The 20,676-nt window shown below is 39.7% G+C and overlaps 1 protein-coding gene across 8 annotated transcripts in view; it reads left to right on the top strand.

Moving 5' to 3' along the window:
• LOC140726699 (disks large homolog 2-like) overlaps positions 1 to 20,676 on the top strand; it is a 797,667-nt gene that overhangs the window by 436,569 nt on the left and 340,422 nt on the right. For all 8 annotated transcript variants that reach the window (XM_073043428.1, XM_073043429.1, XM_073043430.1 and 5 more), the window contains 3 exons: positions 1,423 to 1,559; positions 2,933 to 3,077; positions 19,847 to 20,063. In XM_073043428.1, the coding sequence (XP_072899529.1) occupies positions 1,423 to 1,559; positions 2,933 to 3,077; positions 19,847 to 20,063 (499 nt within the window). The remainder of the gene's footprint in view (positions 1 to 1,422; positions 1,560 to 2,932; positions 3,078 to 19,846; positions 20,064 to 20,676) is intronic.

Here is a 20,676-nt window from a genome sequence, read left to right on the forward strand (position 1 = left end):
GTGGTGGAAAAAGAATTAGTGCAAGAAGAAGTAGAGGTAGTGGAAGAAGATGATGATATAGTAGAGGACAAAGAAGTAGTAGTAATAGTGGAAGAAGAAGAAGAAGAAGAAGAAGAAGAAGAAGAAGAAATAGTGGTAGTGGAAGAAGGGAAGAAGAGGGCAAAGGAGAGGAGAAAGAAGGAAAGGAAGAAGGAGAGGAGGAGGAAGAAGAGGAATGGGAGGATGAAAAAGAAGGAAGATTGACAATAGAACATTTAAACATGAATTTTTTCTAGTTTTGGTTATAAAATTATTTTTCTTGGTTATAAAATTTACTCTAGCTCTGCCTCCACCCTTTCAAACCTCTGTAAAAGTAACAATTCTCCAAGCTTTTGCATCATGATTCAATATCTGATCTTCTGTTCTCTACATCCATTCTGCATTTTTTCCTTCCTGTCTTTAAGGCAGATGTTACAGTTGCCATCTAAGTGTTTCCTGTAGTGAGGAGTTCCTTCATGTAAATATTCCATATTGTAATCATAGTACCAGCCAATGTGCTAGTTTGACCTTTCCCTCACAATATCACAGTAATCTACATTTCTTTCAAATAGGAAACAAAATTCCTGGATTTACAAAAGCCAGAAGAAGAAAATTTTGATGTGGTCAAGGCAGAATATGAATTTTAAATGCATAGTAAAGAAATCAAACAAAATTGTATGGAAAGCTAAGATATTGTTGAAAGAAATATCTGGACACAGTGTTAATGTAATAATATATTAAAAAGTTTAGTATGGTCTGTTCAATTTCAATAGCTAAATGACCTGTTTCCATTCTGTATCTCTCTATAAATCTATTCTTGGTCATTCAGTTAATAACCTAGTGGACCTCTACCTGTTCTCATAAATGCAGCTTGACCTGTTGAGTATCCCCAGTATAACTGGTTCCATTTGGAGTTCACTGTTGAGTTTTGGAGGGATACAGCATGGAAACAGACCTTTCAGCCTTCTGACACTATGCAGACCATCAACAACCCATTTGCACTAATCTTGCATGAATCTCATTTTATACTCACATTCTCATCTGTTCTACTAGATTATACCACTCACCTACACACATGAGACAGTTTACAGTGGCCAATTGACTTAATAAATTGCATACTATTTTTTGAGGAAACTGCAGCAACTGAAGGAAATTCCACTATCACAGGAGAAAGTGCAAACTTCATGCATACAGCACTAAAATCAGATTAACGCTAGGTGTCTTCTGCTGTTAGACAGTAACTTACTAGCTGCACCACTGTGCTGCCCAATCTGCTATAAATTATTTTTGTAGTAACCCTGAAGTATCGACAAAGACTTTGAAAAATTATCGTAATGTACTTAGAGAAACTACATAAATTAAATGAATTTTATTTGTTAAGTGGTATCTATTTTTGTATACTAGGATTAGGATTTAGTATTGCTGGTGGTGTGGGTAACCAGCATATCCCCGGTGATAACAGTATATATGTCACAAAAATAATTGATGGAGGAGCTGCACAGAGAGATGGAACATTGCAAATTGGTGACCGGCTTCTTATGGTAAGAAACTTTGCATTTTATAGTCTGGTATAATACTTAAAACTTTGTGTAGAATTATATAAGAAACAAAGGTGCCTAAATGCAATTTTGCACTTTGTGTTCCAAACATAGTAATATTACAAGGCCTTAGGGTTTTATTTTTATTGTTTTCTTTGTTCTGTAAGAGTAAGATGCTTGTTAAAAGGTGAAAGAACTTACATTTATAAAATACATTCATTTTTCAAGAATTACTAAATAATTTCACAGTCAAATCAGCTGCCTGTAGGCGCACAGTATCACACAATTGCAAAGGAACAAATAAAAAATTATATATTTTTGTACTGTTGGCTGAGTTAGAATTTTTTTGCAGTTTGCAGTATTAGATAGATAGATAGATACTTTATTCATCCCCATGGGGAAATTCAACTTTTTTCCAATGTCCCATACACTTGTTGTAGCAAAACTAATTACATACAATACTTAACTCAGTAAAAAATATGATATGCATCTAAATCACTATCTCAAAAAGCATTAAAAAGCTTTTAAAAAGTTCTTAAGTCCTGGCGGTAGAATTGTAAAGCCTAATGGCATTGGGGAGTATTGACCTCTTCATCCTGTCTGAGGAGCATTGCATCGATAGTAACCTGTCGCTGAAACTGCTTCTCTGTCTCTGGATGGTGCTATGTAGAGGATGTTCAGAGTTATCCATAATTGACCGTAGCCTACTCAGCGCCCTTCGCTCAGCTACCGATGTTAAACTCTCCAGTACTTTGCCCACGACAGAGCCCGCCTTCCTTACCAGCTTATTAAGACGTGAGGCATCCCTCTTCTTAATGCTTCCTCCCCAACACGCCACCACAATTATTCCGTGATTGTTCTCAATTTTTTAGTAATTTGCACAACTAGTCAAAATGGCAGTGCTGGTTAGTTTTACAAGATCCCATAACTGAGTATTCCATGTATTGAAACAATGTCCGCAAATGCACCTCCTGATATTCAGTGGATGTTGTTGCAGAATAGCAATTTTGCTAAACTTTTTTTCCTTGCCAATACAAGTTTTACAGTGACTCTCATTTCACCTATGATTGGAATTAGCATTGTCTTTATGATTCAGTACTACATTTTGTCTTCTGTTTGCCCATTTATATATTTAGTAAGGACCTGAATGTGGGATGTATTCCAGCAAATTATTTCCAATTAATGTGAAATATAAACTGTAGTTTAATTATATTGCATATATAGTTTTATAATTTTATTTGTCAGTATCTTTTTGTAAATACAGCACAGTATAAACACAACATGAAACCAAAGTTGCAAATAGAAATTGAAAATATACTTAATATGATAATATACATTTTTATTGTATTTCTAAAAATGGTTGTTATTATTGTAAGGTGAATAATTACAGTTTGGAAGAGATAGCACATGAAGAGGCTGTAACAATACTGAAAAATACTTCCGATGTGGTCTACCTTAAAGTTGGAAAACCCACTACTGCTTACATAAATGACCCTTATGGACCTCCTGATATCACACACTGTAAGTAATGTTTTCTTTATCATTTTAAATTAAAAACTTGTGTTTTTACGTTATTTATATTTAACAATTGCAAATAGTAATTTTAACCCTTGCAGCTATAATTTGCTGTCTTGTTGAGATGATACTTTATCACATAACCTATCAAGATGTAATAACTGAAACTACATGTTGAAAATACTTAATTCCAATATATACAAAGAATATTAATTGTTTTAATTTTCTATTCTTTTGTAGTTTAAAAAGTAAGTAGTGGTGAAATCAAATAGTATTTCTTAGAGCATAATAGGAACATACAAAAACACAGTCCAAAATTGGTAATTTTGCCTTTCATGCATAGACTACCATTCAATTGCTGATTCTGAACATCAAATTCCCTTTCCTATAATCCCATTTTACTTAATTCAATGACCAAAACTTACCTTGTATATAGTGGAGCTTGAAGCATCCATAGTCTCAAAAAATTTTATTAAGTTATAAAATAATAAAGAAATATTTTCTATTTCAATACTTATATGGGCACTTTTTTCCCTGGGACTAGGTCTTCTGTCCCTCCCTTGTCCATTTCTTTTTGAATCCTGTGTTGCTCAATAAAATCCTATCCCAAGGCAACTGTATTTTTTCTTGCGTATAGAGAATAAAATGCATTGTACGCTATACAATTGTGGCAATGTTTCCTTAAAATTTACCCCAATTCCCTTGCAATCAAGGCTTATGTATCATTTTTCTTCCTAAAAGCTTGCTTTACCAGTATGTTTACTTTCCACTTCTCAATGTACTAAGTCCTGTAAAAGCTGACATTGAGTAGATTTTTAAAAACATGGACAAAATGACTTTCCATTTATTCTAATAAAATAAACAACATATTTTCACATTATCTCCATCTGTCACCTTTCTGGCCATTCACCTGTATGCAACCTCTACCTGCTCCTTACATCAACTTTCTTGTGTATTTTTATTTCAAATACATATCCACTAACTGTTGGGTATGTTGAATAAGAGTTGGGAGGCAAAACACTAATTAATTGTCAAGGCTGCAAACAGTGGCTCTCTGCTTGTTAGAAACCTCAGCCTTTCACTACACCACTCAGAGTTCGGAATTTCCTGGCTGCCTTGTGGATGCCGTCTGCTAACAGCAATCCAAACTGTGCTGAGATTATTCAATGTGAAAGGACTGCTGAACAGAGGAATTGCTTTGTCCAGTGAAAACCTGAGAAGAAGCAGAATCTTTGGCTCAGTCTAGGACTTAGTTAGGTATGCAGGGGAGTACGGAGAAGGGGGTGTAGCGTTCTCGTACAGGTGTAAAAGAATTCTGAACTAAACACCAAGCATAAACCAGTCAATGAGGCGGTCCCAGTAAGATTAACCGTTTACTGTTCACTCTTCCACATTAACTTATGGTGAAAACTGTTGATAAAACAACACAAAATATATACAGTATTTGTTTACTTCTTGACATCACAGTTACATCATAAATACTTGCAAAAGTAAAACTACAACAACTATATTACATTAAAGTGCAACATACAGTCAGAATCTCCCTACGCCATCGACTGGCTTTAAATACACTTCAACACAAACTATCCGCAACTCTTTAAATAACAAAAAACATAAACTTTATCAATCATCATTACTTTTAACAGAATCAGCGTTAACATTTTTAATTCAACATATCGATTAACTCATGAATTTACGGCGTTGCTTCACTGATGTTTCTACTGCGTAGAAAGAAAACCTTTCTCGCGCTGATCCTGCACACACATAAGCCCCCTCCTTCCCGTTTCTCCAAACCGGTATTTTCCCACAAGACGCGGCATAACCGGGTGTGACGTCATCGCATGCTGCGATATATCACAGACAACGAATTTACTTTAAACAACCTTAACTTTAACTAGAAAACGATAATAAACAAATTACTAAAGCGAAAATATAATAAACTAAACAAATGCCTTAAAGGCAACACACTCCCCGGCTGACCCTCGTAAGGTCACAATGAACATAATACAAAACTTCAGTCTCTAAATCAGCCCTTAGGGAGAAGTAGAATGACTTCTGCAACTGGCCTTTGGTAAATTTTCACATCACCTTGGTCAGAAGTTTTCAACTCAACCTTCCTGACATGTCCATCCCTACTAGGGAATGTGGCAGTGATTCTGGCCATTGGCCAGCAGTTGCGGGCGATTTGCTTGTCCCTGAGCAGGACTAAATCTCCAACTTGAAGATTCCTTCGGGGTTCTGTCCACTTTTGTCTGTGTTGCAACAAAGATAGATATTCATGTCTCCAACGAGACCAGAACCGATTTGCCAGAGCCTGAACCTGTCTCCATTGCTTTGTGTACAAATCCTTATCAGAGAAGTCCCCAGGTGGAGGAGGAGCTCCTGCCTTCTGCGTAAGGAGCATTGATGGTGAGAGTATGAAGGGGTTTTCCAGGTCAGAAGACACAGGTAGGAGTGGCCGTGCATTTATAATGGCTGTGACCTCTGCCATTAGTGTGCACAGTACCTCGTGGGTCAGTCAGGTGCATTGCTGCAGAAACATTGAATCAAGAATTCTTCTGGCGATACCAATCATCTGCTCCCATGCGCCTCCCATGTGAGAGGCGTGTGATGTGTTAAACTCCCAGTTGCATCCCTGCTGACTGAGGTACCTTTGCTCCGTTTTGTCCATCCCCAGCTCCTTGGACGCTCCAACAAAGTTCGTGCCGCAATCAGACCTTAACTGTTTTGCAGGGCCTCTTAGCACAAAGAAGCGCCTGAGAGCGATAATGCAGCTGGATGTATCCAAAGATTCGATAACCTCAATGTGTACCGCTCTTGAACTCATGCAGCTAAACATGATGGCCCACCGCTTGCTCTCTGCTTGTCCTCCTTTGGTGCGTCTTGTAGTGATAGTCCAGGGACCAAGTACGTCGAGCCCCACATATGTAAAAGGAGGGCAGGCTTCGAGGCGTTCTGGTGGGAGGTCCGCCATACGTTGAGCTTCCAGCTTCCCTCGCAGTTTCCTGCAGGTTACACATTTGTGAAGTACTGAATTGATCAGTGTTTTACCTCCCAAGATCCACAGTCCCGCTGCCCTTATTGCTCCTTCCGTCAGGTGATGGCCCTGATGCCTTACCTGTTCATGGTGATGGCGAGTGAGCAATAAGGACACATGGCTGTCTTTGGGCAGGATTACTGGACTCTTTTCTGCAGCTGGAAGTTGGGAGTGTATTAACCGGCCTCTAATGCAAATGATATCGTTCTTCAGGATTGGGTTGAATTTCCTCAAAGGGCTGTCCTTTGGTATTGGTTTATTAGCTTGGAGAGCCGAAAACTCCCTTGTAAAAGCTGCTCTTTGAGTTGCTTTAAAGGTGACGTCCTTTGCCTGGGCCAATTTGTCCGCAGTGCGAGGTAAGTTACATTTGTGCCATCCCTTACATTTACTATTTCGGGATGAGTGTTTGTGTGATCTGGCCATGTGAATGAGGAATGCAAGTCCTCTCACTAAAGAATTCAAAATGGAGAACCGCTGAAAGCGTTTGTTACTACGTATCGATTCTTCGAGGTAGGTGACTCCTGTTTGTATTTGTGGCTGAATTTCCGAGTCTCTTTCGGGTTCGATCAGCTCAAATGTCTCGCTCCTTTGAGTTTTTTCTGTTGGTGGCTGATACAGAAAGGGGGGTCCGGTGAACCAGGATGTCTGAGCCAGGCGGGATGCAGGTAAGGATCTCGATGCATGGTCTGCAGGGTTATCCTCGGTACGTACATAATGCCATTGTTCGGGCTTTGATGACAGGCGGAAATGTTGAACTCTATTATGAACGTACACGTAAAAGCGTTTTGATTCATTATAAATATAACCAAGCACTACTTTGCTATCTGTGTAGAACTTGATATCGTCCAACTCTAGGTCTAGCTCGTCCTGGATAAGATCTGCCATTTCCACAGCCTGGACAGCTGCACACAGTTCAAGCCTTGGAATTGTCGGCTCAGACTGAGGAGTGAGCTTCGCCTTACCAGTTACAAATCCTACTTCAACTTGACCATCCTTCCCGACTACTTTCAAGTAAGCCACAGCACCGATGGCCTTGGTAAACGCATCCGAAAAAACACACAATTCTGTGTGCGCTGCCTCGGTGGGTGAGGTCGCACTGTACCTACGTCGGATATGAAGCTGTTTTAGATCTTGAAGTGAATCTCTCCAGGCCTCCCACTTGCTTAGCTTGTCTTCTGGTAGGGGAGTATCCCAATCAGAGAGCTCAGAGGTAAGTTCTCTGAGAAGGACTCTTCCCTGGATCGTAACTGGTGCCAGTAGACCCAAGGGATCGAAAACACTGTTGACAGTGGAGAGAACTGCACAGCGGCTGAATGGCTTGATCACGGTCGGCACGGAGAACGTGAATGTGTCAGTCGTAATCTCCCAAAGGTGACCCAAGCTCCTTTGTGTGGGTATGGTTTCTCCATCTAAATCTAGGTCTTTGATTGCCGGAGCACAGTCATCGTGTGGAGAGGCCTCCATTACTGCCTGACAGTTGGATGTGGACTTATGCAAGCGGAGGTTTGACTCAGCGAGTGAGGCTTGTGTACGTCGGAGCAGATCGATTGCTTCGTCTTCTTTCTGTAGTGATATCAAGCCGTCATCGACATAGAAGAGCCTTTCTACAAACTTAACGGTGTCATTGCCGTGCTCCTGTGCGCCCTCTCTGATGACTCTTCGCAGCCCATAGATGGCCATGGCAGGTGATGGACTATTGCTGAAAACGTAAACTTTCATCCGGTACTCAATGACTTCCTTGTTAATGTCATTGTCCTTGTGCCATAAGAAACGGAGGAAATTGCGATGGTCCTCCTGTACTAAGAAGCAATGGAACATCTGCTGGATGTCCGCTAAGATTGCGACCTTCTCCTTCCGGAAGCGCAGCAGGACCCCGAGAAGGGTATTGTTAAGGTCGGGGCCTGTAACGAGCACGTCATTAAGGGAGATACCAGCGCACTGAGCACTGGAGTCAAAGACCACCCTGATCTGATTGGGCTTTTGTGGGTGGTAAACCCCAAACGTTGGGAGGTACCAGCACTCCTCGCCTTCCCTCAGTGGCGGTGTTACTTCAGCATGTCCATTAGCGAAGATCTTCTTCATAAATGCTACGTATTGTTGCTGCATCTCAGGTTTCCTTTTCAGGGTTTTTTGTAAGGACGTGAACCACTTGACTGCCTGCTCTTTGTTGTTTGGCAAGCGCTGGCGTGGTTCTCTGAAAGGCAGTGGGGTGACCCAATTATTTGCTTCATCTCTGAAGACGGTGTCCATTATTTCTAAGAAAATGGCGTCTTGAGCTGATGGAGCAAGTTTATTATCATGCTCAGTTTGAGCGAAGACTGACTGACCCAGCGTCTTGTCGGTTACTTTACATTTGTCAAAGCCTTGTCGTGCTTCCTTGATACACATGAAACTTGTGCAGGGTTGAAAAATTGAATGGCGGCCACTCTCTAGCATATTGGTCTTGAGTGTGTTAACTGCCGGTGTGTGTACATTGCCAAGGCACACCTCTCCTATCACCACCCAGCCCAGATCCAGGCGTTGGGCAAAGGGGGCGTCGTGTGGTCCATTGACCTGCTGCCTAACCTTGTGCACCTGGAGAACATCTCTTCCTAATAGCAGGAGTATTTCTGCTTTTGGATCCAGTTCTGGGATGTGCTTGGCAATGTGGTGGAGATGTGGCTGGTGTAGCACTGCACTTGGCGTCGGGATCTCAGTGTGGTTATTCAAAATTTCATTGCACTCTAAGAGTGGAGGGAGACAGATGACAACTTTACCATCCAGGGACTCGAGCTGGAAGCCTTCTGCCTTCCTTCCATATGTTTCCACGCTGCCTGAGCAAGTTCTAAGGTAGTATGGGAACTGATTACTCTCAATGTTGAACAAGTCAAAGAACTCTGGACTGACTAGTGAGCGATTGCTCTGGTCATCCAGAATTACATAGGCTTTGATGGCCTTGTCTTTGGCTCCCTTAGGGTACACCTTAGTAAGGCAGATCTTTGAACAAGAACGGCTTGACTGAGCTTGACCGCAAACTTCTGTGCAGCTCGAGCTGACAACAGTTGTCCTGGAGTGAGCCTCTCCCTCCCTGCCATCCTGTTGTGAGGGTGAAGGAGCTTCATCAGTTTGCGGTAACGGGCCGGGATGCATGGCCCCATCGTGATTAGTGCTATTACATTCCGGGCACTTCACGGAGATCGTACACTCTCTAGCAAGGTGAGAGTTAGAGGAACAGCATTTAAAACATTTTTTTCTCCTTGAGAAGGGCCATTCTCTCTTCAAGGGGTTTTTTCCTAAACGTTCTGCATTTTTTGAGGGGGTGGGGTTTGTTGTGCAATGGACAATTCTTGCTAGGGTCATTGTTAGTTGTAAAGACTTCAGTTTTACGCACTGAGACAGGTTTATTGATGTTGAAATTATTGGAAGTGGATTTAACTGGCTTGGTGTAAATTGTACTGCTACCTGGACTCATGAAGCTAGGGTCGTTTCGCTTCTTCGCCTCCTTGCACACAAACCTAGTGAAATACTCAAAGGGAGGAAATCGACCATCGTTCTCTTCCTTGTACTCTGAGCCAACAGACACCCACCTTTCCTGCAGCCCAAATAGAAGTTTGTCCACGATTGGTCTAATCCCGTATGAAGTATCTAGGTATGATAGACCAGTTAAATAGCCATCTTCTTTGGCGCCTTGAATCTCCATGAGTAAATCTCCGAGCTCTCTTAACTTAGTGTGGTCCTTGGCTGACACCTTAGGAAAATTTTCCAGACGTCAAAATAGTGCTGTTTCAATAATTTCAGGGGCCGCATAGCACTCCCGAAGTCTCTCCCATGCTTTGCGTAAGGCTAGCTTGGGGTTGTTAATGTACACTGAACGTATGCATCTCACCTGTTCGCATGATTCTTTTCCCAGCCATTTCGCCATAAGATCCAACTCTTGGGTTGCTCCGAGCTGGACTCCATGGATAGCGTTGGCGAATGAGGAGTACCATGCACGGTAATTTTCAGGTTTATCGTCAAACTGATATAGTCCTGAAGTGACGAGATCTCGTCGTGCTAAATACTGTGCCATGGGTTCAACTGCAAGTGGCTTGCTGGCTGGGGGAATATGTTGGCGGGTATATGACTGAGGGTATACATTTGTTATGGAATTTGCTGTTCTGAATTCAGCCTTTGCCTCTCCTCTCGCCAAATCTGGTAAGTTTGGTGTCGAGAAGTATTTGTCATCAGCCCTTTCATTCTTGAATTCGTCACGGAGTTGCAAGGGTAAATTGTCTTCCTCGGATGGATGTGATGCAATTCGGCCTCTCTGAAACTCCTCATGAGGTGGGATTTTATCATATATGTATGGAGAGGAAGAACGAATCTTCAAGTCCATTTGAGATCGGACATAGTCGCTTGTGCATTCCAATCTGGTCCTTACTGAAGTAGATTTTACGAAACCAGAACATGCATTTCTTCAGCACTTTCTATTATCTCTGCTTCCACCCTGGCAGCTTCTGCTTCTCGGTGTAGCATCAGCACTTCTAACTCTGACTCTATCCTTACCTTTTCCAACTGGTTTTCGGCTTCTCTGGCAGCCGCTTCCTTTTGGTTTTCAGCTTCTCTGGCAGCCGCTTCCTTTTTCAATTTTGCTTCTTGTTCGGCGTACAATGCTCGCACCTTGGCGGCTTCTGCCTTAGCTCTTGCAGGGGCAGCCTTACTTGTTGATGCCCTACTGCCCCTGGTGCTGGATGGCAACAACTTGATGCTGGATCATGATGCCATTGTAGCACTTGAAACACCTGGTAATGCCGCCTTTTCACTGTAGTGTTCTCGCACAGGTGTAAGGGAACGCTGAACTAAACACCAAACATAAACCAGTCAATGAGGCGGTCCCAATAAGATTAACCATTTACTGTTCACTCTTCCACATTAACATGTGGTGAAAACTGTTGATAAAACAATACAAAATATATACAGTATTTGTTTCCTTCTTGACATCACATTTACATCATAAATACTTGCAAAAGTAAACTACAACAACTATATTACATTAAAGTGCAACATACAGTCAGAATCTACCTACGCCATCGACTGGCTTTAAATACACTTCAACACAAACTATCCGCAACTCTTTAAATAACAAAAAACATAAACTTTATCAATCATCATTACTTTTAACAGAATCAGCGTTAACATTTTTAATTCAACATATCGATTATCTCATGAACTTATGGCGTTGCTTCTCTGATGTTTCTAGTGCGTAGAAAGAAAACTTTTCTCGCGCTGATCCTGCACACACATAAGCCCCCTCCTTCCCGTTTCTCCAAACCGGTATTTTCCCACAAGACACGGCGTAACTGGGTGTGACATCATCGCATGCCGCGATATATCACAGACAACGAATTTACTTTAAACAACCTTAACTTTAACTAGAAAATGATAACAAATGAATTACTAAAGATAATAAACTAAACAAATGCCTTAAAGGCAACACAAGGGGTATTGACAAACTTTGAGGACAAAGTTTTTTCAAGTATTTTTGTTAAATGATATATCTATATATATATAAAATAGTTAAGTTAAAATAAGTAGCGCAAACAAAACAGAAATAATAAAGTGGTGAGGTAGTGTTCATGGGTTCACTGTCCATTTAGAAATCAGATGACAGAATGGAAGAAACTACTCATGAACCGTTGAGTATGTGCCTTCAGGCTTCTGTACCTCCTTTCCAACAGTAACAATGAGAAAAGGTATGTCCTGTGTGGTGGGGGTCCTTAATGATGGATGCCGTCTTCCTAACGCACTGCCCCTTGAAGATCTCTTTCATACTATGGAGGCTGGTATACATGAAGGAGCAGATTTGTTTTACAAATGTCTGCATCTTACTTCGATCTTGTGCAGAAGCAACCCCCCCCCCCACTATACCTGACGGTGATGCAGCCAGTCATAATGCTCTCCATGATTCATTAGTAGAAGTTTTTGAGTGTTTTAATCCTCAGACTGCTCGTGAGTTATCACCGCTCTCTTGTCTTCTTTATAGCTGCATCAATATGTTTCATCCAGGTTAGTTCCTCAGATATATTGACATCCAAGAAATTGAAAGTGCTCATTCTCCCCACTTCTTATCCCTCCATGAAAATTTGTTTGTGTTCCCTTGACTTACCTTTTCTGAAGTCCACAATCAACTCTTTGATAAGCTCTTTGAAGTCTACAATGGCTCTCTTGCTAATGCTGAATGCAAGGTTGTTGCTGCAAAACCACTAGAATATCTTGCTCCAGTAAGCCTTTTCATCACCATCTGAGATTCTACCAACATGGTAGTATCATCAGCAAATTTATAGATGGCATTTGAACAATGCCTAGACACACAGTCGTGGGTGTAGAGAGAGTAGAGCAGTGGGCTGAGCACACATCCCTGAGGTGTGCTAGTGTTGATTGTCAGTGAGGTGGAGATGTTATTTCCAATCTGCACAGATTGTGGTCTTCTGGTTAGGAAGTTGAGGATCCAGTTGCAGAAGAAGGTATAGAAGCCTAGGTTCTGTAGCTTTTCGATCAGGACTGTAGGAAAGACGCTATTAACTGCCGAGTTATAGTCAATAAACAGCATCTTGACATAGGTATTTGCATTGTCCAGATGATCCAAGGCCACGTGAAATGCCATTGACATAACATTGAGATTGTAGACCTACTGTAGCAATAGGACAATTGCTGTGCCACCAGGTCTTTCCTGAGACAGATGTTGATTCTAGCCATGACCAACCTCTCAAAGTATTTCATCACCGTAAATGGAAGTGCTGCTGGACAATAGTTTTTCCTAAAACTTTAGAACTTCTGAGCTGAGAACAGTTTGTAGCAGCCACATCCTGTCCTGTGCCACCACATGTTTGCCTTTTTTAAAGTACAGGTGTTATCAACATGGCCAATGAATGTCATTTGACTCCAATGTTTTTGATGGTAAATTTATTGGGTCTATTAAATAGAGCTTTTCCTCAAAAATCAGAATGGCTGGAAGTTCGTTTCACACCATATTTTAAAGGTTAAACTTGGAACAGTTTACTAGCAAAGATAACTAATTTATCATGGGGTGATAAGACAAATCCCTCGGTCCTTTCCTTGCCATTAGCAAGGAGGTACTGTGCCCTTATTCAGCACAAGTGCTTTCACACACACAAGTTGTGGCATCCAGCTAAATGCAACTACAAATGTTTGTACATCTAGAATTCTCAACTTTCTTTCCTTGATTTCATGATCCTGTTAAGATTATTTCCTGATACATCCTGTTGTCCAGGAAAGAATGAATAAATATTTAATTCTTAGACTTTGCTTGTGAAATTGAGTACCTTTAGTGTGGCATCATTGTCTCATGTGAAAGCCAGTTATGTGATCTTCTGCATGCACTGATGGGAGCAATATGGATCTCCTGTGAAAGGGACTGCCAGATTCCTTCTGTAATTCAGCAAGGTTAGTGAAGCTCTTTCAAGTGTGTGTTGCTGTTATTGTTGACCGATCAGAAATAATTGAACAGTTGTCAGGGTATTGTAGCCCTTTCTTTCCATTCAAGTTATTCATATTAAATTGTAAATAGGTGAGAAAATATAATCATCACTGGGACCTCATTAGTAACAGTCTACCATTCTAAAAATAAGTTCTGATTCTTATTCCATCCTTAAACCAGTGAATTATCCTTATATTTGAATATGTCATCACTAAATTTGTAAATCTGTATTTTTTCTCATCTTTTGTGTGATACCTTATCATAATGTTTTTTGAAAAATGATTATCTAAGAACTTGTTGACTCTGCTGATTTATATAGATTTGTAAGTGCTGTTACCTCAGTCTTAAAGATTATTGTAATATTTATTTCTCATGATGCAATAATACATCTACTTTTGACAATATTAAGTTCACTCTCTTTTAGTCTTCTAGAACTGTTTCAGAATTTAGTGAATTTTAAAAGACAGTCACTAACATTACACAATTTTTGCAGTAACTCTTTTAAAATAAGATCTAAAGGACGGTTAGCTTATAGTGCCTGTACTTTTCCTTTAACTATATTAATTACTTTTCATGTTGCTATTGGATCCTTAGTTTGTCTATTTTTTCCACTATATGCATTATGTATTATAGTGAACTTTATTTAAGACAACATTCATTTCTTTAATTTCTTTTGGTATTTCTACTCTTTACCTCTTCTTTATCTCTGCTGCACTTTTAATTAAATTGACTGTCAAAAACCATTAAAAATTCCTGAAATTTACTCTCTTTTCTATCTATTTTATCATTTTTTATTCATTCAGTGCTGGTTTTTAGAACTCTCCCAGTCTTTAGGCATTTTACTCCTCAATGCAATATTATAAGATGTTTCTTTCAATCTAAACTATTCTTCAGCTCCTAAGCTGCACACTGAAGAAACACTTTACTCATGGACACAAGAGATTCTACATATGCTGGAAATCTTATGTCATTATGTTAGTCCAGCTTTCTTTACTATTCTTTCTGCCAAAGTGAATAATTTCACTAATATGTATTGAACTTCATCTGCCATTTTTTTCCTGCCAAATTGGGACTAACTGCTTCATATTGTTACATTTCTCATGATTTATTACACACTCACAGATTTGGAATGTTACTTTGAGCACCCATATCTAAGTACTTAATGTAGAAATGATTCCAACATTGACCCTGATTTGAAAACAAAACATTTATCACAGCCTTTTTCCTGCCTTTAAATTAGTATCTGTCCTCTTTCTTTCATTACATAGGTCCCAACACCACTCTTTTAGGCGAGATCTTATCAAATGTTTTTTGAAAATCTGTGTTCTAACATTTGATCATTCAGAAGGCAGAAATTTACATTTATTTTACAGATCAGAGAAATGAGCTGAAGTAAAGTATAATGTATCAAAGACAGAAAAAAGATAAAACATTCGTAGACTTTGGAAAATCAAAGGAAAGATGAAGATAGGTGTAACATGGAGAATGATGGAGGAATTCAGCGGAATAAGACAGTCTCTATTGGACCATTGAGTTGACACCCTTCATTAGGATTGGAAAGAAAGAGGGGAGGTAGTCAATATAAATGGGGGCGCAAGATTGGCAGATGATAGGTGTATCCAGGTGAGGGGGATGAAGAGGGAGAGTGGGAATGATGGGTGGAACTGATGAAGAACTGAAGAAGGTAGAATCTGATAGGAAAGAGCAGTGGACCATGGAATAAAGAGAAACAGGTGAGGAGAGGAACCAGTGGGAAGAATATGTGGTAAGAGGCAGATCAGAAGGCAGATCAAGAAGGCAGAGGAAAGACAAAAGGTGATGTAATGGGGGCCAGAGATATAAGGGAAGAAGGAACTGAGAGGAGTTGTTACTGGAAGCTAGAGAAATCAATATTTATGCTGCAAGGGTGGAGACTATATTGGTGACACATCAGATGCTGTTCCTATAATTTGCAACTAGTCTCAACCTGGCTGTATCTGAGGACGTAGACAATCATTTTGTGGGAATGGAAAGTGGAGTTTTAAAATGGCTGGCCACTAGGAGATCCTGGCTGGTTCAGCAGATGGAATGAAGGTGCTCGATAAAGCAATCCCCCCAGTTTGTATCTAGTCTCACTGATGTAGAGGAGACAACCCTAATACAATAAATGACATCAGTGGATTCACTTCTGAAGGTCTGCCTCATCTAAAAGGAGCTTAGGGCCCTGAATGGTTGTGAGGGTAGAGGCGTAGTGGCAGATGTAACAGTTAGCACAGTTACAGGGATTAGTGCCTGGAGGGGTGTCAGTGGGGAGGGATGAACAATCAAGGCAGTCATAAAGATAGTGATCTCTGCAGAAAGCAGAGAGGAGGGGCGGTGGGGGTGGGAGGAAGGTAGGCCTGCTGGTAGGATTCCATTGGAAATGGCAAAAGTTCTGGAGAATGATATGCTGGATGCTTAGGTGTGTAGGGTATTAGTTGAGGATGAGGAGAACTATCCCTGTTATGTCTGGGGGAGTGGGGCAAGATATGGGAAATGGAAGAGATATAAGTGAGAGCTGCATCAATGATACTGGGTGAAGAAATGCTCTGTTTTTGGTAAGGAGAACATTTCTGATGTCCTTAAGTGGAAAACCTCATCACGAGAGCAGATATGGTGGGAAATAAGGGAACTGAAGTAAAGGAACCTCTAACCTGGCACTCATCATCTTGCTCCACTACTCCATGACCTTTTTACACTTACTGTCTCCCTTTTTCTTTCCAGTACTGTACTGATGAAGGGTCTTGACCCAAAAAGTTGACTGTTCATTTCTGCCCATAGATGCTGCTTGACCTGCTGAGTTCCTCTAATATGTGGCTCTAGATGCTAGCATCTAGTCTCTTGTGTATCCATGAAGATAGGTGTTAATGTATAAGAACATTGCAGGAGATGGGTGAGGCCCTCAATGACTATCTCTCCTCTCTTTTTACTGTGAAGAAAATTTCCAAAGAGTACAAGTATCTGGTTCCTTGAAAGGGTGTCACAAGTGAAAATGGTGAAGGGTTTTTGGCATGCTGACCTTCATCAGTCAGGGTATTGAGTACAGAAGTTGGAATGTTATGTTACAGTTATATAAGTCACCAGTGAAGCCATATTTGGAATATTGTGTTTGGCTTTGGTTGCCCTGCTATAGGAAACACACTAATAAGTTTGAACCGAGTGCTGGGAAGATTCATCGGGATGTTGTGAGGATTTGGAGGACTGAGTTACAGAGAGAGAGATTGAGCAGGTTAAGAATTTATTTATTGGGGCATAGGAGAATGTGGGGTAATCTTATGGAGGGGTATAAAATCATGAGGGGCATCGAATATACACAGTCTTTTCCCAGAGCTGGGGAATCAAACACTAGAGGACATAGGTTTAAGGTGTGAATGGAATGATTTAATAGGAAGCTGAGGGGCATTTTTCTTTACCTAGAGTTTGGTCAGTATGGAAAATGAACTGCCAAAGGAATTTGTTGAGGCAAGTACATTTACAGCATTTAGAAAACTTGGATAGGTACATGGAGAGCAATGATGTAGAGAGAGATATGAGCCAAACGTGGGGAAATAGGACAGGTTTAGACGGGAACCTTGGTCAGCATGAATCATTTGGGCAAAGAACCAGTTTTCATGCTCTATGACAAATAAAAGAGTTATCTGAATCTTTTGTTAAATTTCCTAAACAGACGTTAGCACAGAGGTCTGATAACAGGCAGAGATATTGCAAACAAAAACAATTGGAAGGTGAAGATTTACTAAATAGAGCAGTAAAAAGTTCAAAGTTGAAATTACATTTATCATTAAAGTATGCATATGTCACCATATACTACCTTGAGATTCATTTTCTTGTAGACATTCACAGTAAAACAAAATACAATAGAATCAGTGAAAAACTGCACACAAAGATTGACAAGCAACCAATGTGCAGAAGAAGACAAATTTAAAAAAATTAAATATGCTCCCCGCAAAACATCACCGTATATCACCTACACCATCATGACTGTTTACTAAAGGATCCATACACTCCGTAGTACTCACAGACTGTATTAGAAAATTAGAGCACTTTAAACTGGAATTCTGCTGAAGCTTTATTTTTACAATGTCAAGACTTTTAATGAGGGAAGTGAGCCCAAACTGTCAAAATTTATTATCCGTTACCTTTTAAGTTGTGTCCGACTTTCCAAACTTAACCCAAGGGAGGCACCACTACTGTAATTCAGGTCAAAAAGAAGGGCATGTATTTCAACAACTATTTTCTTAAAAGAAAGTGAGGACTTTGTATTTCTCTTATTGTTCAACTTTGGAAAATGTATAAATATTCAATGTATTTCATACTTATTTAATTTGCTAAAAATTCGAGTTCGCCATTTTTTCAGTTTTTTTATAAAGGTGTCGTATGTAATTTTTTGACCCACAAAAAAATTACCGATCAAAATGTGCTGACAGAAATCTGAGGCATTCTTGTTTGACACAATTCTTCCATGAGGTTGTCTCTGTTGTAGATCCATTGGTTAATATCTTATGCCATTGTGAATCAAGTGTAGGATGCGGATGATCTTTTGTGAGCTGCTGAATCTAAGGAGAATATTCCATAGTTTCTTCCAAAAGTCTTTCCTAAAATAGAGAAAGGCCATGTTTAGTGGCTGGTTTTGCTTCCTGCATTTTGCTTGGAGTTGTTGCATGGTGAGATCGTGTCCCCTGTATCACTGACTGGACAGAATCCTCACTGTGATTCTCAGAACAGTTGTTTGGCCACTAGCTGGAGGAGGAGCTTAGTAATGACTTTCCCTGCAGTGGAAAACAGAGAAAAAAAAATCTTTTGTAGTGACCAAAATTGAATTTGGTGCCTTTTTTATATGTAGTTTCTAATTACATTTCTGAAGTTCCCAGGAATACCAGCTTCTTACCAGATGTGGGCAGTGAGATTGGAGATTAGTAACTAGGCTCTTCTTTGCTGGAGTTGTAGGATATCAGAGGCTGAATTCTAAGCAACGGTTGATACTTTCACTGAAGGGTATGAGAAGATGGGCTTTAAACACAACAGCAACAAGGCAAATGTCTCTTACCAAACTGCCCTGGCTGCACTACTCTTCCCTCTAACAATAAAGTCTTGTAGTAAGGCTAACAAAATGTGGACTATGTCCCAGATCTCAAGAGCCAACTGTCAGTGAAAGCTGACTTTAGTGATGAAATTCCCCACTGCCTTCAGTGTGTTAGCACAACCTTTGGTTAATTGAAGAGAAGGGAATTTGGAGATCAAAATCTCAGATCTGCCATAAAACACAGACTGCTAGGGAGAGTGATCATTGGTCTCCTATATGCTTCTGAGGTTTGGACAATCAACAGTGGGCATCTCAAGCACTGTGAAAATACCACTAATGCCAAATTTGGAGAATTGCATGCACAACATAATATTTAATGTAAAACTTATGTATGTCTTTGAGACTTTCTGTAATTATTTTAGCTCTTTTAATGACAATGTGGCAAGAAAATCGTAGAGTGGCATTCAAACCCATCTTTGATGATAGGTAAACCAAAGTTCTTACTTCTTGTAACAGATGCATTAATGTGGATGTGACCTGCTTTCTATACTCAAAGGCCAATATCATAGAATGTTACACAGAAACACTGCTCTCTCTCTATGAATTATAATGAGTAAGTTATCTGCAGTCCATGATTTGAGGACTGTTAATGTATAATGGCCAATGATTAGATCTGCTGAAATAAACCTCTTAATGATATTTGGAACTATTTGTTGCTCTTTGAAACTACCTTATTTATGCTGTGCACTACTCACATCCTGGCCTGGGTAATTTTTTTCTCTGCTAAAGAAGTGTTCTGCAATTTCTGCAGATCCTGAGAAATGGCAGCACCATGAATGTTTAAAGACCGCTGTATGTGTGTGTACATGAGGGGTTGGGGAGAGATCAACTCTGCATGGTGGGGGCAAATGGAGGGAAGCTTTTGTTTAAGGAATAGTGACAGTTGAAGAAAACTTGTTGAAGAAAAAGTTGAAGGAACAGTGAAATAATTGAAAAAATTATTATAACTAGCTTAAAATCATTGTGATTGACAACAGTTTCTCAGTTTTCAGATTAGTGAAGTTCTATTCTATGACTGGTTTAACCTGGTGCAGGTTTTTTAGGTAGATTTCTTCTTTTAAGATGGAAAATTTTGCACCTTCGCAAGTCTTCATTTCTAATTTGGTACATACCATATATACCATTTTGCGAAATACTATATGCCCTTCATTTACTGTATGCTTTTTTTCATATTTTTGTAGGCTATTCCCCTCCAATAGAGAATCACATCTTTTCCTCGTCTGTGAATAATGATACATTGGATCACAAGACATCACTGCCACAAATCACATCAGGAAGATATTCTCCTCTTCCAAACTATATGCTTGAAGAAGAAGAAGAAGAAGAAGAAGAGGAAGAAGAAGAAGAAGAAGAAGAAGAAGATGAAGAGGAGGAAGAGGAAGAAGTAGACATCAGCAGGTAATTTCTAATAATTTCTAATTTGCCATTGCCTTTTGCATATTTTTATTTTGGATCTAAGTTATGAATATTTTATAAATTTATTCCAAAGAAGTGTTAACAGTTGTGCGAGAGAGCACAAAACCTGGAACTTCAAATAAGTAGTTTTACTTCAATACATCTTTTTGTGAAAAGTTCTTCACTTAGGTCGGTCTTGTTCTTGACGTATTTAGCAAGGTCTGTAGGTTGAATATTTGGTTGCCCATTCATGCTCATTTTCATGCATTTTCTATGTTTAAAAACATATGTTGCTTAGATAAAATAAAAATCTACCATTTTTGATCATCAACCTGAAATATGAACTCTTCTCTTGTAACAGATGCTGCCTGACCTGTAGCGTATTCCAGCATTATCTGCTTTTATTTCAGATATCCGGCACCAATAGTTTTTTGAATATCAATTGCCATTTTTGTGAATATTACTTAAGTGTTCAATTTATGGGTCACCTATATGGGGATTGATTTCCAATCTTGATATGGTTATAATCTGCAGTTTAACCACCTTGTAATAACATAGTCTGCATTTTGTTATCAAAATATTACATAGAATACTATTCTAAGTAACTTGAAAGTTA

This window comes from Hemitrygon akajei, chromosome 4, assembly GCF_048418815.1.
Source record: "Hemitrygon akajei chromosome 4, sHemAka1.3, whole genome shotgun sequence".
NCBI classification, from domain to species: domain Eukaryota; kingdom Metazoa; phylum Chordata; class Chondrichthyes; order Myliobatiformes; family Dasyatidae; genus Hemitrygon; species Hemitrygon akajei.